This window comes from Pempheris klunzingeri, chromosome 4 (genome assembly GCF_042242105.1).
Source record: "Pempheris klunzingeri isolate RE-2024b chromosome 4, fPemKlu1.hap1, whole genome shotgun sequence".
In the NCBI taxonomy this organism is placed as follows: domain Eukaryota; kingdom Metazoa; phylum Chordata; class Actinopteri; order Acropomatiformes; family Pempheridae; genus Pempheris; species Pempheris klunzingeri.
In genome coordinates, this window is record NC_092015.1 from 11,473,745 (window position 1) to 11,500,841 (window position 27,097).

Genomic DNA, 27,097 nt, shown 5'->3' on the forward strand with positions numbered 1-27,097 from the left:
CTTCTGCTCCGCACTTGTCCGCACTGCAGACGAAAACTCCACCTGCAGCTCTGCATAGCGGGCTGTCGAGAGCAGAGAGATGAGAGAAAGACCATTTGTGGATTATTTCTAAATCAGGTTTTTTGTTTGTCTTCAGATTTTATTTATTTGGGTGGCAAAATAACTCACCTGTGGAAGCTGTAAATGGCAGAAGCAGTCGAACATCACTGACACCCCTGAAAGATTCCCCTGACTGACACACACTCCTACCGAGTCTTCCCTGATTTTATAACTGGTCTTTTTCTCTGAGAATACTTATTTTACAGAACCATCCATGTGTTCAACACAGTACATTTCATTTTTGGCAAAGAAAAAAACAAAAAAAACCAAAAAAAAAAAAAACACCACAGCAAACTTTTAGTATTTGTATAAAAGAGATTTACTTCAATTATCACACCTAGGGTGCATGTGAATAATAATGATGATGAATCAAATGTCAATCATAACAAATACATTGTGAACGTTTCATACAGTGATATTGCTTTTCAATGTTGTAGAAGGGACTGTTTTACAGTGCTGAGAACAAACAACATGATACGTTTAGTAAATAGAAAGATAAAGAAACAATGATACATGAGGAAAAACGAAAGGGAGGGAGACCCCAAAGGAGAAAAAGCATCTCAGGAGTGACAGAAGTGCTAGGGAAACGACTTTCAAAAAACATCTTAACCATCCCTTTACAGTCATGCAGCCTTTTGTACTACAACACACATGTACGCGCACACACACTCACAAAAATTCTTAAAAAAAAGCAGTGGGAGAAGTTATGACAATTATTACTTCCACATTGTTGATGACAGGTGTGAAATCATCTAAAAACACTCTGAACTCGCTAAAGCCTCAACAAGCATTTTAAAGCTTTCCAAAACGGGGGAGTGAAGATCTCCCCAGGTCATTTGGTTGTCAGACTACACTGTGGGTTTAAGCTATGGGTGAACTGAAGCGACGACACAAGGTAGCAACATTCAGAAAACTGTAAGCTACCTTTCAACAGAGGTGGACAACTATTTCACTATTTGGCTTTTTGCTTCCTGTTTTTAAGTCTTGCGAGCGTTCACTGAAATGTTTGTTGTTCCAGAGTTGATCTCCGGGTGTTAAAATTGTACGGCTGAGCATGAAATAACTGAAGCAATAAGAGCAAATGGTTTAAGACTTAAAATTAGCTGAAGCCAATGTGAGGGGTGAGCGAAAACAACAAAAAAAAAGCACGCAAGTTGAGGGGGGGAGTTTAAAGGATGAGTGTATTGTGCTGTATTATGTGTGTACGTATTACTGAGTGTGCTATGCATACAGCACCACTGATTCGGAAAGTGTTTCCTTACAAAACCCACTTCATAAGATATATTCTAAAAGTATTACAAAAAACATCTGAGGTTTTTCTTTCTTTCTTTTTTTTTTCCTGAATATGGTGACCAGTGCTGCTGTTCGGGCTTCCATTACAACTAATATGTCAAATGAATAACCACTACTTCAACAGATCATACAGTAAAGCTTTACAACTTCAGAAAACATGATATGATATACAGCATCTGTTACACCTTTACAATGTTATTCAACAGTGTATAGAATCATCTGATTTAAATTTGTAGAAAAATATCTGTGGATCATGGAAAAGTCCTGAATCGTCCCTTCTCTCCTCCTGCCTTCAAACAAAAGCATACTGTGACAATAGTGAATCAATAGCTACTTGATTGACTGTATTTACACGCCTCTTTTCCAAATAACCATTAGAATTGGCACACGTCATTATCAATACCTGTAGTGCCGTTATTAATGTCACAGCAAACCTGACACAAACAGAAAAATACAAAATGCCCTATGAATAAATTCAGTGTTATTACAGTGTACGCTGTTTCTGCATGCTTCCTCCTTCATTCAATGCTCTGGCCTTTCGCTGCTAGTTAGGTTCTGTACAACGTAAGAAATGCATTGTGGGAAAATTGTCTGAAATAAGACCCGGACCGAAGCACGTCTGCAGGTCAGTCATAAGATCACACAAGTTCGTTCTCTCCTTTTGCTCTTTCACTGCACTCCAGCAATTATGTACAACCCTCTCCAGAGGGCTGAGAAACCTCGACTTTAAAGTACCAATAGTGAAGTCTATGAGAAATAAATTTGGATCAGGATGTGGAATATATTATGAACAAATCAGGTGAAACCGTCTACATCTAATGACATCACTAGTTTGGTGCCCTGCTTGGCAGTTAAAGGCACAAATCTGATGATCTCACATGGTTTAGGTGGAGTTGATGGATCTGGCTATAAAATGGCTAATGGGTTAAGTGCTTATACTATACAGTAGCTATTCATCACCATAAAACATACTGTGGTTGTCCAGTCCGAGCAGTCCGACAGAAGGCAACAAGCCTTCAGGATTCTGCAGAAGACGGATGTTTCACATCAGTCGCCCACAGCAAGAGCCAACGTTTGTGGAATTTTACAATTATTAGATACATTAGAAAATCCAATTTTAGCTAATGCATCTGAATGCAGTGCAATGAGTTTATCAGTATGTTTTGATAGGCTGCCAATATATCTGGATGTACATTCAGGGAAAGGGGAGGCTTAAGGATGGACTGAGGAGATTTTGGACAGAAACCATGACAGGTGTTTACTCATAATATCTACAACTGTACAGGACAACGGCCTTTTCTGTCACACAGCTATGTGAAGTTTGAAATAACGGGCTGCTGTATAAGAGTCTCTCAGTTCATCATGTAGAAAAGATGGGCACAGCTATCTTGTGATTTAATTTTAGTGTTAGGATGCGGATTAAGAGTCTGTGCTTGGTTCACAACCACTTTTAAAAAAAGGCATACATTTCCCAGGATCCTGGGATCGTACTCTGTTGTAGTGTTTACAGACCCTGTCCTCGGTACGTCTTCGAAAAAAGATCCTAATAAGTGCTTTGTCACGGACTGCAATAAAAATTCTGCATAATCATAGGCTGGCTATCTGTTCAATCTGGCTTAGCACACCTGCTAGCTGGTACACTTCTCTAATCTCAATTTGGCAGATATGACCTCTTTCAAGTTAACATGTGTTCTCAAGTTTAGGTAATTTCATTTGACCTATTTGACAAAGTGTATACATTTGGACCTGTTAATTATGTTAATGTGATTAACGAGTGGGCGAACTCTATCTAAAGAAAGCTGCATGCCCTGCCGAGCGTTAGTGTTGGGCTTGCCCAAGAAACAGCCAAAAATAAAAAAAAAACCTTATGGGAGATAGAAAACAGGAAAAGAGATATGCTATCATATATTCACTGATCTTGATATGTCCTTTGATTCTCTAGCTAGCAATTTAAAAGCATAACTGTTGTGGTAAAAGCTTTATGCTTATGGGAGCATGAACTGTAGCAAACACATTTTTCAAAGCTATTGAAATGACACTAAACTTTAGGATTCATGAATATACAAACAAATGAGAACTAGTACATCTTTGTAAATATTAACCAATACTGCCGGCAGTCTATACGTCTAATAAAAATGTTACTTGCCCTCAGGAACAGTATAATCCCTTAAAAAATAGACAACTCAAATGATAAGACATTAAATGAAAAATACAGCACCTATAAATAAGCAGAATAAAAACCAAACTATAAATGCAAAATAGCAATAAAACCAAGCTACAGTAAATCATAGTATTACACTACTTTGTGAGAAGATTAATGTAATGGTAACGCATCAAACAGCTTAAAGAAGGGTGTCAGTTGTGCACTAGTAGTGTGTGCAAGTAGATACGAAATATGACCCCACTCATTGAAAACACTGAACACTCCTCAATCGCACACACGCATGTTTTGACAGGCATGTGTGTACACGCACCCACGCAAACACACGCGCGCACACACACACACACACACGCACGCACACACACAAAGGGGAGGCAGTAGGCTGACAGGCACTGAGGGCTTGTGTGGGACAGGGAGGAAGTGATATGCCTTATAATTTGTAGTGTATACAGTAGAATTCAATGCAAAAGACTTACATCCCTGGATACAGGATAGACTGGAGGAGAGTGGTAACTACTCATACCAGGGTTGGGGTGAATTCACTTTCAATCAACAGAAAGTACAGATTAATCAGGTACTGTACTGCAATATATTCGCTAAAACCCAGGTTTTCAGTCAGGAATTTCATTATTGATAATCTACGTCTTAAAATTAATTCTGAGTGAATTGACCTCTACCCTGACTTACATGCAGGCAGATACAAATGCACACAAGACAAACAAACACACACACACACACACACACACACACTCTTCCTGATTTGGCCTATAAAAAGATGTGTGTTTGTGAACAGAGAAAATTTGTCGGTGGTGCAGACACACACACATACACACCCAGCTGGTTCAGTGCTGGGTAACGCTGTGATGTGCACAACCTAAAACAACAAGAGACACGTATAGCATCACCATGTCAGACAGCTACAGTACTACGTGAATTCATTGTATCGTATTTCAAGAACGCAACATTATTCCATTCTAATTTGTTTTTTTGTTTTTTTAAACAGTAACTTGTTATTCTCTTATTTTCTGCTCTCATTTTATACTAATTAAAAATGCTTCCTAAAATTCCCTATTTTGTACTCTTTAGAGTCAATAGACTGTGCAATCTCTTATTGGCAACCAAATTGCAATATCAAAAAAAGAGATCATCCTTCATCCTTAAAAGAAGGGCTTAAGGAGGCAAAAAGAGGGTTCCTTCCTTCCTCTTCAGATGAGTGCGTGTGTTTGTGAGGAATTAAGAGATCCTTCTGGCCATCACATGGCTGTCAGCAGGATAGGATATGGGACACAACAGGTCAAAGTTCATCTTTCTTACATCAGTAACCATGGCAGCTCAGCCGGCAGGCCTTCCACTACCCTCTTAAGAGTGTAGGAGTGAGATAAAAAAGAAAACATGCTGCCATTGAGAAGAGAAAATATACACACACACACACACACACACACACACACACACACACCATTTTTGGGCGTGTGTACACACACACACACACAAACACACACACAGGTGCACACTGACACAACCCCTAACATACAAATACGCACACACACACACGCAGTGAGTGAAAAAGGCAAAGGGTTTGTAACAGTCACTCTACAGTGTGAAAAATGAGGCGTCTCACTGAGTGAGGGGAGGTTTGTGGACACTTGGGAGGTGAGAAGAAGAGCGGAAAAAATCTCCTTTAAGAAAGTGAGAGTTCTTGTAAGAGAGTTCCTGTCTCTATCTATCATCTATCAGTGTCTATCACTGTGACAGCTGCTGTGTCAGGCCTTGCCTGTTTTACTGAGTCCAGGTTTCAACCCCAGCTGTGGGTCAGACCCGAGCTCAGGACTAACCAGTCTGGTGCACCAGTGGCTGGTGATAGGGGGAGGTACAGCAGGGCCGGAGGCCAGCAGGACGGCTAAGTGCTTTTCTCAGTACAAAAACAAAACTCAGTTTAAAAAAAAGGAGAGACACGTAAGTTCTCTTATTTTGTTCTTCTAGGTATTCAGTAAATCTTCTTTTTAAGGGTTTTGCCAACCACTCTTTGTTTCTTTCCTCTTTTCGGAAAGCTTCTATGTAATAAAAATGGCTGCTGAGCTTGACTTTGGCTGTGTCCACTCTCCAACTGGAACAGAGCAGGAGGGGTCCAAGGTTAGAGGTCGTGAGGTTATGAGACAAGAGGGATGAAGGATGGTCAGAGGGAGCTAGAACTCCCACTCTGAGGGATCCTCTTTGCTGGCAGCCTTCTCCAGCCTGTGGATGATGTTATTGAGATTGGCTGCTTTCTTCTTGCGCAGATTGTTGTCCCTGGGGTTTCTGGCAGGGCCAGAGGCTGGGATGTTAGTACTAGAGGCAGAGCTACTGGAGGATGCCTCTGTGAGGCTGAAGAGCCCCAGTCCACCCTGTCCACAGCTGGAGCCTGGCCCGGCTAAGCCTGAGGTGGTGCAGTCTAGCTGGGCAGGGGAGTTATTGGAGCCCCCTGCCTCAGACTCAGCCTCCATGTCGTGGTCTTTGCATGCTCCTCTGTGATCCTCCAGGCCAATGCCCAGTCCCTGGCGTGTCTCCACTGTGCCCTCTGATTCTGTCCCGTCACAGCTGTCCCCCTCTCCTGATTTGGACCCGCGAAGGGAAGGGGAGCCCCCCTCACTGCCAGGCCCTACCCCTCCAGCGGCCTGGATCTCCTCTATGAAGAGCTCTCGCCGGATACGTGACCTAATACAGACACATGAGTTCAGTCATGCTACTCACAAACTGAAAAGAAGTGTGAAGATGTGTCAAATGTGACACATTTCAAACTTTAATGATCCCAAAATGTCGTTAACAGCGCAGCATGATTCATTGTGCAATCAAATACAAAAACTGTCCTTGATAATTGACTTATTCAAAATGAGATTATAAATCACAAACCTGCTAATCGATTTCACTGAAATGAATGATTTTACAAGCAACAAAAATGCTGTTTTTATATGGACATGCCCTTTAACGAACAGCTTATGAAGCAAACACTAGAGGGCGGTGTTCAAACGTGTCACTTTTCCCAGAGCTGACCTGTAATTGTGGAACCAGTTGATGACTGTGCTGGTCTTCAGGTTGAGCTGGGAGGCCAGCTCCTCAATGGTTTTGGGGGAGGGGTAGGGCTTCTGCTGGTAGGCCTTTTTCAGGGCCTCCTTCTCCTCAGGGCCCAACACCACCCTGGGCTTCTTAAGGTGCTGCTGTCCCGGGCTCTGGGAGCCCTGCATGTAATCTGGCCCCACTAAACCCCCGTCCACAGAGTGGCCATCACTCAAGGAGCTCAGCCGCCTCTTCATGTAAGCTGAACAGAGACACAAAAACAAGATGGGGAAGTCAGGACCTCAGAAAACACATTCACTTAATGAATAAATATGGAGCAATTAAATCAATCAAATCAGCAGCAGATTCATATTTTGGTCTAGAATTTGAGTGATGTCTATAGACTCTGTGCTGTAGTTAACAGTGGCTGGTTTCTTTGTTGATGAGCATGAAATTTGACATGAAATCTTCAGGATTCATTGATTGGACTATAGACACAACACAACTACAGGACAGACAGAAAATTAATCAGCACCAATCAGCTTTGCTTGTTGTCTTTCTCTACTATGATAATAAATTGAACATAAGTTCGGGACCTTTTGTCAGACAAAACAAGGCATTTGAAGGCGTCACTGTGGACATTTTTCTCAATTTGCTGTATGTGTTGAGACAAAACATTTAACTGATTACTCAATAATGGAAATAATTAGTTCCATTAGTCGCAGCCCTACTCTGATCTGTATTGACTAGACTGTTTTCTAATATTTTGCAAATGTATGGGCATTTTCAACTTCGGCAGACTGTAAACAGTAAACCTTTTCAACATTTGGGTCAGACAGTCACGTTCATCAGGCATCGGTCACAGTGGATGTTCCGTGTTTTTTTCCATGTCCTTAAAGAATGCATGCCATCAGTTCATGTTATGAGCTGACTGTTGTACAAGGTTCTAAAAGAAAAAAACTAAATGGCCATCCCCTTCAAGAACCACTAGGTGGTGCTATCCCCTTTCTTACAAATTCTAACAATGAAAGCATCTCTTCCATTTTACAGCAAACAGGCAGCGCCATTCACTCCGGGCACCGGCGGCTGAAAATGAACAGCTCATGGCAGCTTTGCATGAGGTTGACATTTTCTCAACCCCAATACATGCTACCAGATATATTAGTGTTGCAGGGAAAAACCCCTCAGAGCAAGGTTAGACCACTCTGAAAGTTATGTGCTGCCTCGCAGGCTTGTACCACAAGGGTGAGAGGTCAAATATGGCTGCTCTAGACTAGGTCCATGTCTTTCCTCTGGGCTCTGCTGTTGGCCAGGACTATTCCCCATTGCTATTTGGATGCATTATTTTGGGGTCAATAATCTAAAACGAAGTTGAATGGAGAGTAACCCCACCCGTCCAAACCCTGAATACACTGGTGTAAGGTCAGCTTTGTTTTTTGCCCTTGTGCGTAGTCTGCGATATCAGGAGGGTAAACCGATCCTGGATGCTTGTGCCTACTGGCAGGTTCAAATGTGCACATCCCATCTCTGCAGAAAGAGCTTCAAGTGGGCAGTCAGGGGTCACTCTGAGGTAGCGGGGAGGGTGAGGCCTCTTGGCTTTGCTGATTCTTAAACGCATCATGCAGGCAGAGGGGAATAAAGAATGATGGAGCGATAGAGCGGGCTATGGGCTACCAAATGACAAAAATACGAGCTTATAGACACTGGTGATTATTATGATGATGACGATGATGAAGAGGAGTGCTGATGACTGTGAGTAAGCAGGCCCCCGGCAGTCCCCTAGCTGTCACATCTAATACAGTATGTGATGTCTGCAGTCCTGATTGGTACTGACATCACACCAAGATGACTGTGATCTGCACAACATGCTCTGCTGTCCTGCACAAAGGATATTGTGTGTGCAGATGTGCATGTGTAATTCAAAGGCTGCTGCTCATGTTTTTTTTGGGAATGTGTTTAGAAAATAATTGCATGTTTAAGCTGACAATATGAGGGATTTGTCTTTCTTTAGTCGTTCAGTAGGCATGCTGCTCTGTATGGATGTGTACATTTCTTTCTCATAATTGAGCTTTTACTACACACCTTTCTTCTCCAGCCGTTTCATGTCCATGAGTTTCTCCACACTGTGTGGGTCCTGGAGCCAGAGCTGCATGCGGACGAAGGGCTCTCTGCCCTTCAGGCTGAGCTTGTGCCAGGGTTTGGGCCTGGCCAGCAGGTCTGAGACAGAACCTTGAGTCAGACCCAGGATAGTCTCCCCAAACAAACGCTGGCCTGGTTAGGCGAGACAGAGGGGCGGGGGGATAAAATGGTTATTCCACAGTACTGATGCAAAGGCTGAATAATTAATCAATAGGAAGGGAAGGGGAAAGAGCAACTAATCCACACACACCCCTTGTGTTTCTTACCAAGGTTATTATCAGTCAGCACCTCCTTAACCTTCTTGGTGATGGCATACGTGTCAAGCTCAGGGGACATTGCGACCATTTCCTGGATGCTGAGACCCGAGTGACCAGGTACAGGCAGCGGAGTGCCAGGCTGAGATTCCCCACCTGAGGGATCCTCAGACAGAGGTTTGAGACTGGAGGACTGTGAAGCGAGTGGATCCCCTCCGAGACCGTTGACAGACTCCTCAGCTGAACTGAGAGGCGACTCTGGTGCAGGGCTGCAGCTTGCCGATGTCTTGGGAGTACCCTCTGCTTGAACAGAACAGACAGAGCGAGAAAGATCATACAGGTTAGAAGACATGTTACTATGTAAGAAAACAGAGTTTCATCTCCTTTCCCTGCTGGGTGTGGGAGGGACTTCAGTCATACTACATCAATGAATTTAATTCCTGTTAAACAAACAGCAAAGGTGCTTAAGTTTTCAGTTTGAAGCTTTTTTGGCTTCCTCCTCCTATTCCTTCATCTCCCTGTCTCTGTCTGTGTAGTACTGCTGTGCAGCTCAGCAGGCTGGAAGAGAGCAGTCATGAGGAGCTGTCAGTGTACATTAGCTGCTGTTTACACCCCCAGAGAGAAAGAGAGGCACGCACGCGCACACATGCACGCATACACACACACACACACACACACACACACACACATAGAGCTGCCATCTGGCGCTGCAACACTAACTTGTCTATGACATGACAAACCAGCAGCTTGCTGGCTGACACTGCCACAGCACTGAGGATGGGGGGATGGTGGGAGGAAGAGGGAGGGGGGAGTGGGAGGGGGAGGGGGAGGAGGAGCAGGAGGAGGGTGGGTGGGGTGAGTGACAGACTGACAGTAACAACTAGCCACTAGCTCTAATCAGGCTTTCAGAGTAATGCTCCAGCCGAAGGAGCCTAGTTGTGTGAAGCCACGTATTCTATGTACTGGTGTGTGGTTGTGTGTGTGTGTACGTGCTTTGTTTACCTTGGTTCTGAGCTTGCTGGATATGTGTGTTTTGCCCCTGGTCTCCATTGAGCCACGGCTGCAAGCGTAGGTATGGCTCTCTGCTCCTCTGGTTCAACTTGTTCCACGGTTTGTGTCGAGACAGACTGTCACTCAATATTCCCTGAAACACACAACCGGAGAATGGCTCAGACATGCAACCACTGTGGAGTAAAATCAGAGCAATACATACAGAGCAAGGGCAGAACGAAAAAAAATAGCAGACACACAAGCTTTTTCTGCCTCCCTCACCTCTTTGGAGTCCTCCAGGTTGTGGTTCTCCTCTCCAGTCTGGCTGGCTATGGCCCTGCGGGGGTCTGTATGCATGTTACTCCACCACTGCTCTCTCCAGTAACCCACTCCTCCTGAACTTCCAGAGCGGGCCGACCCATCAGAGCTCCGACCCAGCTTGAAAGCTATGTCAGTAGACATGTCAATCCCTGAAGAAGCCCTGCCCTCTCTCTTCACGTTGGAGCTGAAGTCCAGGATGGGAGACGGGGATGAGGGGGAGGATATGAGGGAGCTGGGAGGCTTCTTGAGGGAGTGTGCCAGGGGGTTATAAGGGGGGAGGGGAGCAGTGAGCTGGGAGCTCAGGAGGTCCCTGTGAGATAGTGATGCTGTGGAGGAGGAAGAGGAAGACGAGGCTTTGAGTATGGGCTCCAGTGCAGCCTGTTGGGCCTCCATCTCTCTGCGAGCTTGCTCTAGGATGGAGCGGATCGCTTCATCTGATCCGCTGCCCCCTCCACCTCCTACTCCGCCCCCTCCTTTCAGTCCTGCATACAAGGGTTGAGCATGGGACAAGTCTGTCGAGGGAGGAGAAAAGGGCCGTCATGAGACACAGACTAACACTCACAGCCACAATGCATCATCTTCAATGCTTTGAGTCCTCTGGAGATGAGGGGGGGAAAAAAAAAACCTACGACTCACCAGCTTTCTGCACCTGCAGCTCTCTTTTGGCCTGCTCCAGAATGGACTTGATAGCCTCATCTGAACCTGCCTCTGGGGTGCGAACACGGGCAGTAATGTTACCTGGAAGGAGACGAAGAGGGAATGGGAGGAGATGAAAAATCTTGTCAGATTACAAAGCAGCCATAACCAGCAATAACGAAGCCTATAAGGACATCAAATGATTACACCATAGCACAGCACAAAGAACAACATTCCCACCACTGAGCTACAAGGCAACTACACTGGAGGGATTGTCATAATTTCTCTGGTCCCTGTGGAGCTCACACATGCACACGTGCTACAGGGTTCATACAGTAAATGCTCCCCACAGAATAACAACTACCAATAAAATCCCTAAATACACATGCTGGCTTTTCCTTTGACGCAAGTCACTGAAACTGTGTGGTTACCTTCAAGGCACATGTATATCTGTATGCCTGCCCGCAAATTAATAAACGCCAACTCGCACGCACACACGCACCATAGGCACAGTACACCCCAACACAAACATGCCACACAGACAGAACGTGCTAGAATCTCTGTGTGTGAAGGGGACAGACCTGTGTGTGAAGCTGTATTGGAGTGGGCTCTCCGCTTCGGAACATCCTGAAACATTCGGCTAAGCTGGGGCTGGCCTGAGCCCTCTGTTAAAAACAATATACCACACACTATGTTATAGCACTTTCTTTTACAGCTAGACTATATGGTGCCCTATAATGCTCTGCAAATAAATGGAATGTGTGGATACTTCCATCCAGTGCACATTATAGTACCATAAATGCATTGATCTTCCCCATCTGTGACCCCAGTAGGAATCAAACCTCTACCGCTAACAGGAATATTAAACTACAACAAAGACGGAGTAATGAGGGCTAAATTATATAATAGTACATATAAAACAGGGGATTACAAACTGCAGCCCTATTTTTAACACGGACTAGAGTGGTAGACATTGCTACATTTTTTGTACCACTGAGACCACCTTCAATCAGAAAAGTCCTGATGCGTTAACAAAAGCAGGCCCAGACCTAATCGAATCTACCCGTAGTTAACAGTACCCCTGCCTTCCTCCTAGTTCCCAGCGATCAATACTATTGATGTGTAAAAGGTTTCTGTATTGACCACGATAGCTAGGAAAGGCTCTTGGGATCGGTGCATGACTAGGAACTCACTCAAAACACACAGGTGTGGCACAGGATGGGAGTTAGGAAAGAGAAAGAAAAATAAAAAGCTAGTCCATATTGACAAGCTAATCAATGGCTCTGTGCAGGGCTGTACACGCACACACATGCAAGACACACACACGCACGCGCGCACACCACTCTCTCACGCACGCGCAGACACATTAAAGATACACAGACTCACCTCTCTGCCGTCCCTGGATGCTGCGCAGTGCGAGGATGTTCTGCTCATCAGCGAGGAACTGCCTCATCTTGTGGAAAGGCTCCTTCCCTCGAATGGTTAGCTTGTTCCACGGCTTTGGTCTGGCCAGGATCTCACTGACCGAACCCTGGGACAGTCCCAACACGTAGTGGCCAAACACACGCTGACCAATGTTGTGCTTGATCAGCTGCTCTTTCACCTGCCGAGCAATCTCTGCTGTGTCCATGTCCTCCCCGTCCAAAATACTTCCCGTGGTGGCATCAGAGTGGCTGGGTGACGGGGATGGGGCGCTGCCAGCAGTGCTGCTCCCGTTAACAGGAGCCATGTCTGGGCTGGCTGGGGGTGGCTGGGGGCTGCTAGCTGCCAATGGGATGGCAGCAGACCCAGAGCCAGGGGTGGAGGTAGGGATGGAGCTGAGGGTTGGGGTGAAAGGGGTGAACAGTAGAGCCCCACTGGGGATTCCAGACGACTCCTGCAAGGCTTTGGAGTAGAAGGTCTGGAGCAGCTGCCGCTGGATCAGGGAGTTCAAAGCCATCTTACCACCCACCAGAGGGAACACAGGGGAGTAGAAGTCCTGTCCAATGCCCGTAGGAGTGAAAGGGTGCGTTTCACCGCTGCTGGTGGAGGTGGCAGTGTTGAGGGGGTCCGTATGAGTGCGAGACAGGGGGAGCTGGGAGGAAGAAGGAAGAGAGGGAGGGGGAGGAGGGGGCGAGGAAGAGGGGTCGCAGGGCACGGTCTCCTCCTTCGATGTGGACTCTTCTGTCCCTTTTCGCCCGGCTGACCCTACAAGAAAGGTCAAACACACCATGCATTATGGGGGAGTCAACAAAAAAGGGGTTCCAAAAAGAGAGAGAAAAAAAATTAACAAAAGTTGAAAGTTATCTTAATCAAGTCTCTTCCAAATTAGTGAACTTTGTTTTCCTTTTTTGCCAACCCCCCCAGACAAAGCGCCCATGCATTTGTGATTTCAACCTTTCTTGTAAGCCACAGCCTGGAAGAAAAAAAGGACAAACAAAACAATTGACACTGTGCCACTTAGGCAGATTAGCTTGGCCCAGGGCTCAGTCGCTCTCTCTCTCGCAGGCAAAGTGGAAGTAACTGGACAGGGTAAAATGATGTCCTTAGATAGCCAATTCACCATACGAGTCCTCTTCCATGCTGCTGCAGCGTGTTCCTAAACACTGAATCATTCCATTGTAGACGCAGTATCATAGTCTTTAGTTCATAAAAGATACATTCAGGAAAAAAAAAAAACGGCGCAATAAAACTCTTGAAAAACAATTTTTATGGCTGAACAAAAAACAGATGAATGTTACCAAAAACTGTGCAGCTCTGCTGACTCTGAGTAAAGGCCTTATTTCACTTCTTTTCTGAATAGTAAAGACTGATTTAATGTTTACATTCACCAAAACAAATAAAGAAATAAACTATATTTCCTCAGTCTTGTAACTACTAGAATCCATTTTGATTATAAGCGCTGGGAGAAATATTATTCTAATGCATAACCATTGAGACTTAACATGATTGAGTAAGACAGTAAGCTCCCCTTACTGTGAATGTTAATCAATTCAAAGCTATTTAACTATTCAAGCCTAAAGCCATGACATTTCAAACCCATAAACACTGTTGCAGAGGGCAAGAGCCCCGATGTAGGAGCGATAGTATCGTGTCCTCATTTTTGTGTACTGCAACTTTGTTACTGTTCAGGTTGACCTCCTGCTGTGGTATTCAAAGACACCAGATATGCATTTTCTTCCTTTCCATAAAGTGAACAACATTTCAGTACCATGATAACATTGTGCATTTCTTTTGTATACTGCGGACCCAATATTGCAAATCATTCCCAAAAAAATGAAACGGTTAAGTATTCTCAGAGAAAAAGAACCTGTTACATACATACATACAGTATGTATGCACTTCACTGGTGGAATCTCTCCACAGCCTTACCTGCAGCTCATCTAAACTCCCATGAATACTGGACTCCACCTCTGTGGGCATTCTTTCATGGTTGCTGGTCTGATTGAAGGTTTTGCAAAAACAGTCTAGCCAGTGTTGACGAACCCAGCCCTTGACTTTAACCTAACATTTGGGCAGACTTACCGCTGAGCTCAGTGTTGGCAATGCGCAGAGAGGCGCTCTCAGACTGAAGACTACGGTTCCTCTCCAGTAACAGCACCTCCAGAGGTTTGGATGAGTCCTGATGGGGGGACGAATGGAACAGAAATTAAAATGAGACATTAATATAACTTTGCTCTGGCCATGTTCATTCTTACTGATCTACTTGTACAACTTTATTTCTAGTGCTACAACATTATGTGTTGAGATCCTAATCCTAATCATAATCTGTGAATTGGCATGGTCACTTTTACCTGCACAGAGTCAGATGTTCCAAACTCCATAGACTTGAGGATACTGAGGAGAGAGAGAGAGAGAGAAAAATCCATATGAACACTCTACAAAGACACACGCACGCACACATCTATTGCATGGCAGGCTTGCCTTTCTATTTCTGTCTCTTTAAGGACAAAGAAAGGATAGAAGGGCAGGGAGCGACAGGCACAATATAAAGCTACGACCATACAAGCTTCACCTTCATAAGGGCACTCAATTGAGTTACACATGTTAAATGAAGACACACATCTTGTTTAACATCGTTAAAGACATCAAACACATGCAATAAATACATCTGTGCTGACACAGACACACACTCCTCTGTGCCTGCTCCTCACCTCAACTCCTTCTTCACCTCCTCATAGTCAGCTTGTTTCTGCAGTTTCTCCTCCAGTTCCTGTAGATTAGAACAGATGAAATTACATGAAAATTAATTCAATAATAAAACAGTCCTGGGATCTTTGTGTGTCATGTACTTATTTCAGTGACTTAGCTCGAGATAACAAAACAGAGTGAGTACATTTGTGACAATAGTTACAGGTGTGATCAGAATACACAATAAAGCAGGAAAAAGACAAGAACACAGAGAGCCTTATTGAAAATGAATAGCTAAAATATAGTTGAAAACAACTTAAAATCCTTGGAAAACTGCAGCTGTGTGCCCTGTACCTTGAGAATGGCAGTCTTGCTGCTTAGCTGCTGCTCCAGCTGTGCAATCTGGGAGCTGGTGGTCTCTCGGAGTTTGGTCAGGCTGGCCTGCAGTCTCTGGACGTCCTCCACCAGCTGGGCAGTCTCCCTTTCTTTGGCCCTGAGCTCCGCCTCCAGACTTGAGTGGGATGCCCCCTCCGCCGCCTGCTCCTAAAGACCAAAGAGAACAGCAGTTAAATCTAATGAGCAAAATAAAACCTACACGAGTATTCATAAAACCACGCATACAAAGTCATGCTGTCAGATACATTCGATTAATCATTAAAGCAATCAGACAGAAGCTGATCTATTTACTGATTATCGTCTCAAAAGAGCCTTCCCCCTTCAGATCAATAATCAGAGGGTAACTTATCAACCAGTCACAACCATCCAAAGCTGAAGGATCAATGAAGTGGATACTTTAACCAAGCCTCGCCCTGCAGGCTGGTAAACAGGTCAATAAATCAGTTAATCAATACACCAATCACCTATTGACTCTAATGCCTGACCTTTAAGATCAATGATCACAGTGATCCATAAATTGAAGCTTTAATCAGCTGATCTCCTCTGCTTTAAAAGGACCAAGCTGATCTTTGGCCTATCAATACCTCTTTGTCAGCCATCCAGTAAATCAGTGCGGCAGTGAAATGTGTTACCGTGTCAGCGTCGGCCTTGGCCGGGCTGCTGAGCTGCTGGGATTGGTTACTCAAGGACAGCTGCTCTCTGAGTGACTCCGCCTCTCTCTGAGCTGCTTCTGCTCGCTGGAAGGAGAGAAGGAAAATTTAGGGTGAAATAACTAGTGGAGGTTCTAACAATGTCAAACATGATCATCTAATGGTCAGTTCAGTGCTACTGTGTAGCGTTGTTCTTTTGGTGCACACACAACTGTTGTTTTTAGACAATTTTTTTGCTAAGTGTATGGATGAATTCATTGTATTGCACAGCTGCTGGGCAAGTGGCGATCCAAAAAGGCAATCAAATTGAAGGAATAAAGTTTTCCAATACACCATCTTCTTCTACCTGCCAAATGTGTGTCTGTGTGGAAACGGAGTCCAGCCCCTTCCAGCACAAACAAATGCATACCCCTGAGTGGGGGAGGGCAGGGAGAATGCAAAGTAAGCGTGGAACCATAGCCGAGGGTGGATTTTTCCTTAATTGAAAATATTAAATTAGTCCTGGGAATTGAGATGATACCCGATGCCTCGTATTTATGGCCAAAGTGCCATGCTCCAGTTGGGAATCATCTGCAACGCTGGCCAACTTGCCATCATTAGGAGTTACAGGGAGCCGATTCCACAGTGTTCCTAATTGCAACCATATTGAGAGCCGTTATTGACTGGGTGGGAGTTGGACTGCTAGTCGCAAAAGAAAAATCCTGTTTTCCATTTTCTCCTTATAAAAGCGTATAAAAAGTCTGTGACTGAGCTGGAGGCCATGCTGTCATCCTCTGTAAACCTCAAATCAGAAGTGTGAATAGTGCGTGTGTGTGTGGCATTATAGTTGGAGTGCTAACCTTTAGGCTAATATTAACATTACATGCCTATGCTACCCCTTTAGCCACAAATCATACTCTTGGGCTAATAATGAAAGTTAACAACAATGACATTAACAGATACCACTGGAATATTTACAACACGAGGGCAGAGGGCGCGCTAGGGGGCTTATTTCAGCTGGATGGGTTTAGTAGGTGTGTAATAAACATGTAAAACAAACAGCAGCCATCACAGTGATAAGCAAGTCATTATTTGTTAACCTAAGCCACATTTCATAGATTGTGAACAGATAATATTTGTATTGTAAAGGCTAGGGCTAGTGATGTTCTATAGTTTTGGTATTTTTAACAAATACCATGAAAATAGACAAAGACAAACCAAGTCCAGTACTTCCCAATTTCACCTCCTCTCTCAGCCCCAAGCCCTTTGTTTTTACAGAAGGTACAACTCTTTAAAAAAGGGTCGAGAATATATAGTTTGATTTTTAGATAAAGTTGAATAATAAAACAGCTGGGCACTGTAGTTCTTAACAAATGTTAATGTTATTTGTTGGGGACTATTTTAAGCCGCAGATTAATACACACATGGCGCTTTAGTGAATATTTATGGCAGCAGGATGGTGTACATGGGATCAACTCAAAATAAACTAAAGTGTGGAACTTGTGACCCGGTGCATCGCTGTGGCTAAGTGATGTGTTTTTATGGTTTTTGGATGACAATAGAGGCCTACGGTGCAGAGCAATAAGCTACACCGGGCTTTGGGTACACAGACAATACTTGTTGGTAGAAGAAATTCATTGTTGGTTTCAGTCTTGACAGCTAGAAAAACATAGAATATCACTAGAAGAAATCCTTTAAATCAAATTTACTTGCATCAGTAAGTTCTTTTCCCATGTAACCATTTCTAATTTAACAATTTTAGTCAAACATCTTTAGTCAAACAACAGTTGTTTTTTGTCTGTATTTTAACAGAAAAACGTGGGAAGCCTGGTGTGACGGACAATTTGGACAATTCTGTGTAAAAATGTGCTGTTACGATGTTGAGCGGGTTACCTGATTGGCTCTTTCCAGGTCTGTCATCACCATCTCAATCTCATCGGCCCTGAGGAAGACGTTTATTGTTAGAACACGTGATGCGACAGCGCTCATAAAACAGACTCACTGAAACACAGCACACAAATAAAAAAATTTAAAAAATGGATGAATGGATAGATGATTCCCAGGAAGAAAAGTACACAGTGCAAACATCACATGTGTGCAATTGTTCAGAGAGAACACATTTAGAGAATGCTGGTGTCGTGCCCATTAAGCTACTGTCTAAATTTCACCTTAATCCATTGATTGTGAACTCCATAACCCAAACAGCTTGTATGTGTGCGTGCATACATGTATTTAAGTGTGTGTGTGCGTGTATATGCGTGTATTTCTATGTGTGTGGGTGCGCACATGTAAGCCCCTAAACCCAGGCCACACTAAAACAGAGGGATTACATTAATAGAGCTCTAAGTCCTAATACAGCAGACTAATCTGCTATGAAGCTGTGTGATTGTGTCTGACTAATGGTCTGGATGGAGGCCATGGTTCACCTCTCACTTGCTAGAGGTCAGACAACAGGAATACATCCCCATAATACCACGTATCATTGGACTTTAGAAAGATTGTTTAATAACCCTCTTTCGTGAATGACGCGAATACCTGTCACTTTTCGACAAACAATGACTAAGATGTGGGAAAAAAATACTGGGAACAAGGACGAAGCAGCCGCGAACACAGAAATGCAATGGATGTAAATTTTTTGGTAAGACTTGCACTAAATTTCAGGTTTAACACTGCACCTGAATAATTAACTAAATATGATCAACTTCTCCATTAATTAGTCATCAGTGTGTGTGTTCGTGTGCGCACCAAAAGATAAAGTTTGAATACATTTCGTATTTCGTTTTGCCGTATGAGCAAGTTACAACAAACGAATGCATGAAAATCCTGACAAAATTCCTTAGTTGCTGTTCAATGCAGTGCAAAGGCACGGTGTGTGTGCATGTGTGTTTAAGACATTATTTGCTGATAAGAAAACATGGGCGGCATTGAATGCAAAGACGTGAACGCGAATGTGCACTGCGGCGTCCATTAAGACCTTTTGATTTCACTGCAATCCTTTGATAGTGAACCCAATAACCCAAGCAGCTTTTGTATTTGTGTGTCACAGTATGAGAAACAGTGTTATGTCCCATAGGCTTGAGTACTACTGATTTGAATGTGTTTAACAAAACAGACACAGTTGATATTAGGTCAACATTGTGCCACAGGCACTGCAGCAAAAAGAATCAGATGTGGGTGGGAGAGCTTTTCACTCTCTGCTTTTATTCTTTCCCTAACAGTTAAAAGGATCTAGTATGCATTTAAGCAACATAATAGTTCGCTACCTCACCAGCTTTTATCCTGTCTTAAGCTATAGTGTGCGGGACCCACGTGCGCACTCAATCGCATTCCCGTACACACAAATGTAAGGTCAGAGAGCCAACAAGCCAGAAAAGCTTGTAATGGAGAGCGTTTATGGGTAGTAATGCAACCCAAATACACCACCGCTCCTGCTCCAAATGTGATCATTTAATCAAAGTACAGATGCACAAAGTCTTCTTAAATAACCTTTGGATTTGGCTGTATTTGGGAATTATAAAGGCAAAGCTAGAGGCTGAGGGCCAAAGCAGATCACAGGGAAGGGATTTTCTGCATATCCTGATACAGTCAGTCAGTCGCTGGGCAGGGCAGGAACTGTCCACGGCCAGCCAATGCGCCCAGTAGAATTAATTCATCAAACACTCAGCAGTAAAGGGTGGGACCTTCTTAATGATAAATCCTGATTTTATGCCACCAAAACTTATCTACAAAGCTCTGTATAGCAGCCACAGGGAGGAGCTATAGAGTAGACGCACAGCTGTACTTGAAATTGCATGCACAAACAACACACACTCACACACACACACTCTTTTGTACCATGAAAGCCAATGGGTGCACCCAGTGACATCAGTGAGTACTGTAGGACTTCTGAAACAAGCCCAGAGCCTCTAAGCCCCTACTGTACTTCCTCCATCTCAGACAGGCCTTTTCATCTCTTATCATCTTCTCTCTCTTGCTCCTCACTCAACTGCTCCTTTTCTTTTCCACCCTCTGCCTGCCTCTATCCTTTCCCCTCAACCCGTTCCCTTCCCATTGCCCTCTCACTTTTTCTCCTTTCATCTTTTTTTCCTTCCACCTCCCCTCTCTCATCTTTCGCCCTCTCTTCCTCGGCCTCTGTCCTCGGTGCCAGCAGGATATTCCCCTGATTTAGATTTTCATTTCCCTCCTCTATCACACTCTTATCCCCTCTTCCTCGCTGTAGCCTCCAGCCCGACTTGCTTTTTGCCCTCTAGCTTTCATCACTCCATTCCTTTTCTTTCCTTGGCTTTCTCCACATTGCATTTTCACAGTGTGTTACCTTGGGGATTTCAAGGAGGCTTAAAAAGAAGCTAGCACACAGAGTGTGTCTGTCTGTGTGTATGTGTGTGTGTGTGTGTGTGTGTGTTGTGCGCCATTTTGTGTTTGCGTGTGCTTGAGATGGACAAAGGAAACACTTACTGACTGTTGCCTAATTAGCAGCAATTAAATGGGTTTTCTCAAAATGGTATCAATCCTTTACATACAGATAAAGACACACACAAACATACAGAAGAGCATGCACACACACACACACACACACACACAGCATCCTGTGGGGCTGTGGATCAATATATCATTAATCTTTAACAGGGACTAAACGGGTAAAATGCGGCCAGCCAGACCCTCACAGCGCCAACACACAGACGAGGTCTACACTACATCTGCAGGCCCGCCTCCCGCTGAAGCTCACAAACTCTGGGCACTGCAACATCGACCAAATTCTCAGGGAGTGTGTGTGTACAGCTGTGTGTTTGTGTGTGTGAGTGTTAGTGTGTATTTTAAAAGGCAGATTACCCGAATGCAGCAAGAGGATGGGGGATTTGTCACGCAATGTCCTCCTTAGTGGAAAGTTTAGAGCAAGTGTGTGTGTGCGTGTGTGTGTGTGCATGTTTGTGAGAAAAAGTGCATGATATGTATGGCGTTTGTATTTTGCAGTGCCAAATATATGCAGTCAAAGGGTTAAAAGTTGTGTTCAGCCAAACACTGGCGATTTGCTCAGCCAAGCAGTAAACGGGGGAAGGACTCCAAGGACTGGGAGGGTGCAGGGTTAGAGAGGGTTTGTGTGTGCTTTAAAGCGTTGCATTAAAATTTCAGATCACAGCACGCCACATAGTCAAGGACCCTGACTGCCTCAGGCTCACGAGTGCGTGTGTATTTGTATGTGTGTGTGTGTGTGTGTGTGTGTGTGAGCGCATGTGTGGATGCGGGCCGGCATGTGTTTATTAGCTTCTGTAAGCAAATGGGGTCTACTATATGTGTCTTTTCAAAATGTGTTCTTCTGACATAAAAGGAACAGACAAGGGTGAAAAAAGGAAGGAGGAAGTGTAAAGAAATGAGAGAAAGTAGAGGAGCGGTGCAGTCATGGGGGAAGAAAATAAAGAGAGGCTCTCTGATAGACTATGAAACCTATTGATTAGTGCCATTATACTACATGCAATGTCTTCCTGTGGCCTTTCCTCTGATGCTCGAACACAAAATGTAGGAGATAAAAGACAAAGTGTGAGGGAGGGAGAAAGGGGGGAAAAAAAGTATTGTGAGGGAGAGAGAGGAGAGATCGATCTGTTTTTAACAGCCAATCAATTTAACAACTCTGTTAATGGAGAGACACAGTGAGTTTGGGGCATGGTAAATGGGATGGGGGGGGGGGGGCCTTAAAAGCCAAGTTGATACCCTGTTGTACTTCGCGTACGAGGCTCATGCAGGATGCCCTTGACCATTTAGACACAGTCTTGGATTTACAGAAAGAGTTAATGTTTCAAGGAAAGTGTGATCTCCTCTTGTACAGCGCCAATTACCAATAAAACACCATGAAAAGCTTTGTTTTTCTTCTCAGAATTTAAAACCTTCTGAATGTGGTTCAGTAACTCGAGTGGGTCTGGTTCCCAGTTACTAAGCCTGAGGGAACGAGGAGTGTGAATGTCATAAAGTGCCACTTCACAGTGTGGAGTGCTGACATGGAAAAGCTTCTGTTCTCATCCTCGCCACTACTATGAGATCAATAATGATAGATGCCTACAGCTCAAGTAATTGAGGCTCCCTTATCTTACAGGTCCTGTTGGAAGCCTGTGTGGCTTTAAGTCAGAGATCTCAAAATGACCCTCGACAGCCTTTCCTCTACGTCATGACCCTGATGAATCACATGGCACTTTAGACTACGCCACACACACAAAAAAAAAATCTCTGTTTTGGTGCTTGCTGTGGCGGCAGAATGCATCACAATCCATGTCCGTATTTACAGTGTGCCGGTAATGCTGGGATTTGGAGGCTGCTGAGCGTTGTGGGAGACAGTCCAGCTGTTAGGGAGAGAAGGGGGAGTTTCCAGGCAAAGAGATTCACTAAACAGGATGATTATGTCAGGAACAGACTATGGAGGCCAGAGGAGAGAAGTCACCAGCAAACACACACACATAGATCAGCGAGACACGTACTTTGCTGTGGACTCCTCGTCATACTTGGTCTTCAAATCAAAGAGCTCGGCCTGAGTTGTTTCAAGTGCTGTGAAAGGCAGTGGGGGGGGGGGGGTCAGTTGTGAGTTTTCCTGCTCCAAATGAAGTACTTACATCCAAACATGAACAGTACACATAAACAGCCTCTTACTATGAGCAACGGACTCTTGTATAAACACAATGATCTGACGAAGACACATTCTGGTCATTTCACATGACAGATTTCTGTATTTGAGTTTTTGCCTGTGCTTTTCTCACTTGTTTCAAGTGTAAGATGTGGAGCTATTCGCTTATGTTGCCAGGTTACTGTCAATTTGATCTAACCACACCCACCTAGCCCAGATGAACCAGATTAAGTATTGAGTGTTAAACTTCCCCAAACGTTAGCAATGAATCAACATTTCATGAGAAATATGTACTTGAAACCAGGCTTTGAGAAGCACCACCTCATATTCAGAGAAGAAGTTGCCATTTTATCTGAGCTGGTTAAAACAGAACCCAGGCCTGTAAGGACTAAGTAGGCTGGTACCTGTCTGTAGGGACTGGGCCTTGTGTTCAGCCTCTTCCAACCTTGAGGACATGGAGTCCTGGCTCTCCTGGAGTTTCCTACAGAGGCAGACAGAAAGCAAGAAAAAGAAAGCAGGGAGCAGAGAGTCACAGATAGAGATACTGAGTCAGTAAATCTTGGGTTCACACATTGTGGCAACTGCAACTATTCTCTATTTTCCCACCATTTCTGAAGTGTTTTCCCCACTAAAATCCTCCCAACACAACCCACTCCTCATTAAGCAGCCCTATTAGGCAGGAATGTCTGGCCACTGGGGCACACTGCACCCGGGGGGAGGGAGAGAGGGGAGAGAGAGAGGTTGAGTAAGAGAGGGGGGAGGGGGCGTCAGAAACCACAAGGATAAAATAGATTCATTCTTAGCATATAAAAAGTTGGGCTCTGCTGAGAAATTGCCACTGCGTGTAAAAACATCAATAATCTAGCACAAAGACAGGCTTTATGGCACTCTTTGATGCCCCCCTTCTCCGCCAATCTGTCTCTCCTGTCATCTCTATTTTTCTGCCCTCTCCTTCTTCCTTTCATCTCTCTCTCTCTCCCTCCTTCCCTCACTCCTTGCAGGATAAAATGCATCAGAGGTGCCATCCATTTACTGCCCCTCTCAGACACAGGAAGTCAGCTCTCTGCAGACAGGAAGAGGCCTATAAAACACTGACGTAAAGGAAATACAGTTGGACAATTGATCTTCTACTCAACGTCTGAAAGGGGCAATGAGCTTTAACACGGCTTCACAGCAAACAAGATGATTGACAAGAGAGGAAATATGAAATCTGTAATGTAAGTTTAGCAAACAAACCCAATCTTATAAATCCACTTCAAGTGGGCCGTGGACTTACTAAAAAATGATCATTGAGAAAGATTTCTACTAAAGTGCTTTAATGATGGTAATGGAAAGTGAAGAAAGCAGCAGCGTGCACTGGCAGTGCTTCATGCTTTGGAATTAAAGTAAAATATCTAAGGAAGGAATATTAACCAACACTTTCTCTTGACTTTAGACTTTTTGATAACTCATTTGCAGGTGAAAGTTGCTGAAAGGTGACAGTAAGCAGTACTCAAAATACTGTTAAATGATCAACCACCACAGAGGAAGTCATTTCCTGTGCGAACAAAAAAACGGGTGCAGTGGAAAAATCTCTTACTCTTTACTTTTTTCTTTTGTAAGGACACGTGTAACTCACTGTGCTTTTTGTATGCAGTAATTCAGAAATTACACTCCACAACTCCATCATTATTATATCTGCGTGCTGTGTTGTTGAGCTCTATGACTCATGTACTTAATCTGTTACTTCAGAGTATTGATTTTAAGAGTTTGGCAGTGCTTCATTTAAGAAGCTAAGATACACTTTCAGGTTTGATACATCCATCATAGCCTTTAACTCCTGTTCAGCCTCAGTAAAAATATGCTATCTCTTTAAGCCCTGAGGCTGCACCAGCTAATCGTATGAGTGCTCATCATTTCTGCACAAATGTTTATTTATGCCTTTAATTCAAAATAGGAGCACACAGTTATCCAGGATAACTACATTTAAGACTGACAAGTCAATGCTCTACCTGCATTTGAAAAACTGAACCAAATGTGGATTCACGTGATCATTTAAACTGGCCACAATCATATTAATCTGGATTTTCTGAGGAGGAGGAGTACAGTCTGTCATTAAGTGGACTAATATAATGGCTGCCCGCACATTGGGCAATTAGTTTCATCATCTTTATGTTGAATGGGCTCCTGTGTGGTAAAGGAGTGAGTCACTCTAGCCTTTGTAAAGAGTTAATATATCATCTGAGAAGTCAGAATTTGTTTTCATGTTCTTAAAATATATGGCAGCAATTTTCAGCTTATTTGTTACCGCCACAGGCTTCCTGTGTAGCTGAAAATCACACACTTCAAAATGTTTTGAAAATGGGTTTGAAAAGGAGGCAACCTATTAAATCAAAATATATTATGTCATGTCAAAATAAAGTGACACCTAAGCACATTTGTAGTCATTATAGTAACTTGGTGGGTATCATTTAGTTATTGTATATTTTAAGACACAGTAGATGACTGTGGCAGCAATTATTCCGAGCGAGGAGACTGCACCATGCCCTGGTAAAGACAGAAAATGGGAGTCTGAGGTGTCGATTCCCATCGAGACAAGAATGGCAAGCACCCACATGACAAAAATGCTGGCATTGTCTTTTATGTAGGTTACTTTCCATTCCTGCACTCATCTGCAAAGGGAAAGCAAGGTCGGGGAGGCAATAAGCAACAATTTGGCGATCAAACTGATAACTGTGAGAAAACGTTCAAGGACTATTAGCTCTGCTAAATAAAGCCAGAAACCTTAAACCTATCATTCAAAGATTAGAACCATAGCAGATCTGCCTCAGGGCGCAGGGACCCAAAGCTTTAAAATTGCAAAATAATGCAGAGGTTATTACTTAAAACACAGCTGGTCTAACACAGAAACACACACACACAAAGTTTTACCTCTCCTTCTCTGCATAGTCGTTGTGTAGCTGGAGCTGCTTTTCTTGGGCCAGGTTCTCAGCTTGATTCTTCAGAGACTGCTCATACTCGCGAATCTTCTCCTTCAAGGCCTTAATGGTCACCTCTGGAGGAGGTAAAACGCAGAAAGCCGGGCGTTCAGAGAAAAGGAAGGAGGCGTTAAAATATGGGCAATTTCCAAAATATGTTAAAAAAAAAACAGACCATCACAGTTTCTGAGATGTGATAAATGGCAGTGATGACGATAATGCTTTCAACGGGGGGGTTTGACCTTTGCTTAAGGAACAGCGTTTCATATCCCACATTCTTCCTCTGTCAGCACAGACGAAGGCCGTGGCCCCTACGGCTCCTGCCTAATCTTTACATCCATGAGTGGTATAGAATATTCAGCGTTCACCAACAGTAGATATGCTGTATTCATTAGGACTGCATTAGTGCTGAAACCCCATAACCTGCTGACGGCTGAGCTCTGTATGGGGCAGCCTGAAATAAATCTAACACATAACTGGGGTAATAAATAGGCCTCCGTGTACGTCTGTGTGTGTGTGTGTGTGTGTGTGTGTGTGTGTGTGTCTGTCTGTGTACGTATGTGTGTTTCTCAGAGAAAGATATAAGTGAGTGAGACAATGATAAAGAGCATTGCTGCTTGCTGCCTTTGACTGAGGGCTCTTAGCATTGTGTGTGTATATGTATGTGTGTGTGTGTGTGTGTGTGTGTGCGCGTGATTTAAACTCCAGTCTCACTGCTCTGACACATAATCAATAGAGGAGAGTCCCCTCAGAGCCCTCTTACCCCTTAACTGCTTAACTGAACTTTAAACATTTAGGTTGCGGGGATCAATGGCCCCTGCACTCTTTATATGTGTGTGCGTGCGCAAGTGTGCAAGTGTGCGGGCGGGTCCGTGTGTGTGTTTAACAGGAGTGGGAGTTCCACAGTGTGTTTTGGGGTTTAAATATCCCCCATCTATTGAGGCGGGAAGGAGGGATAAAGGATGAGGGAACAGGAAAATCAATGGCAGAATGGAACCCTGCCGTTATCGAGCTGTTCCAATTAACTCTCACTGAGGAAAGGGGGATTCCAAAACATTCCCTGCTCGCTCACTCACGCCTCCTTTTCGACTGAAATTACACCACTTTTATTACTGCTTCTCACTCATCTCTCTCTGCCTTTGTCAGTTTTTCCATCTTTCTTTACCCTGAGGTAGCCTGTCGTTTTTTATTCATGAAACTGTGCCTCATGTTTTTCCCCCTGAAAACCTATTTGAAAATGTAAAACCTTGTACATTTTTTGTGTGTTTCAAAAATTTATGAGGTATTAAAATATGTTGAAAAAGGGCTTCTAAATATGTCTCTTTGACCTTAAATTTGCACTTTAAAAACGCCTACATATACATCAACATAGAGCACCGAATGGTGAGGTTAACCACAAGCATAACTGGGAAAAATAAGAATCCCAATATTTTTCTTAATAAACAGTTTTTCATTAGGAAATAATGCTGTAGTTT

The 27,097-nt window shown here is 43.8% G+C and overlaps 1 protein-coding gene across 2 annotated transcripts in view; it reads right to left on the reverse strand.

Moving 5' to 3' along the window:
- Positions 1 to 27,097, reverse strand: part of cux1b (cut-like homeobox 1b) — a 56,623-nt gene continuing 29,526 nt past the window's right edge. The window contains exons 6-24 of one of the 2 annotated variants that reach the window (XM_070829303.1): positions 25,576 to 25,699; positions 23,070 to 23,146; positions 22,523 to 22,589; positions 17,952 to 18,000; positions 16,062 to 16,166; positions 15,388 to 15,576; positions 15,057 to 15,115; positions 14,697 to 14,739; positions 14,428 to 14,524; positions 12,310 to 13,110; positions 11,505 to 11,588; positions 10,924 to 11,025; positions 10,249 to 10,799; positions 9,979 to 10,120; positions 8,989 to 9,276; positions 8,666 to 8,854; positions 6,581 to 6,845; positions 169 to 6,244; positions 1 to 62 (exon numbers count right to left, since the gene is read on the reverse strand). In XM_070829303.1, the coding sequence (XP_070685404.1) occupies positions 5,737 to 6,244; positions 6,581 to 6,845; positions 8,666 to 8,854; positions 8,989 to 9,276; positions 9,979 to 10,120; positions 10,249 to 10,799; positions 10,924 to 11,025; positions 11,505 to 11,588; positions 12,310 to 13,110; positions 14,428 to 14,524; positions 14,697 to 14,739; positions 15,057 to 15,115; positions 15,388 to 15,576; positions 16,062 to 16,166; positions 17,952 to 18,000; positions 22,523 to 22,589; positions 23,070 to 23,146; positions 25,576 to 25,699 (3,740 nt within the window). In that variant the 3' untranslated portion in view covers positions 1 to 62; positions 169 to 5,736. The remainder of the gene's footprint in view (positions 63 to 168; positions 6,245 to 6,580; positions 6,846 to 8,665; positions 8,855 to 8,988; positions 9,277 to 9,978; positions 10,121 to 10,248; positions 10,800 to 10,923; positions 11,026 to 11,504; positions 11,589 to 12,309; positions 13,111 to 14,427; positions 14,525 to 14,696; positions 14,740 to 15,056; positions 15,116 to 15,387; positions 15,577 to 16,061; positions 16,167 to 17,951; positions 18,001 to 22,522; positions 22,590 to 23,069; positions 23,147 to 25,575; positions 25,700 to 27,097) is intronic. The other variant, XM_070829304.1, reaches the window with a different exon arrangement.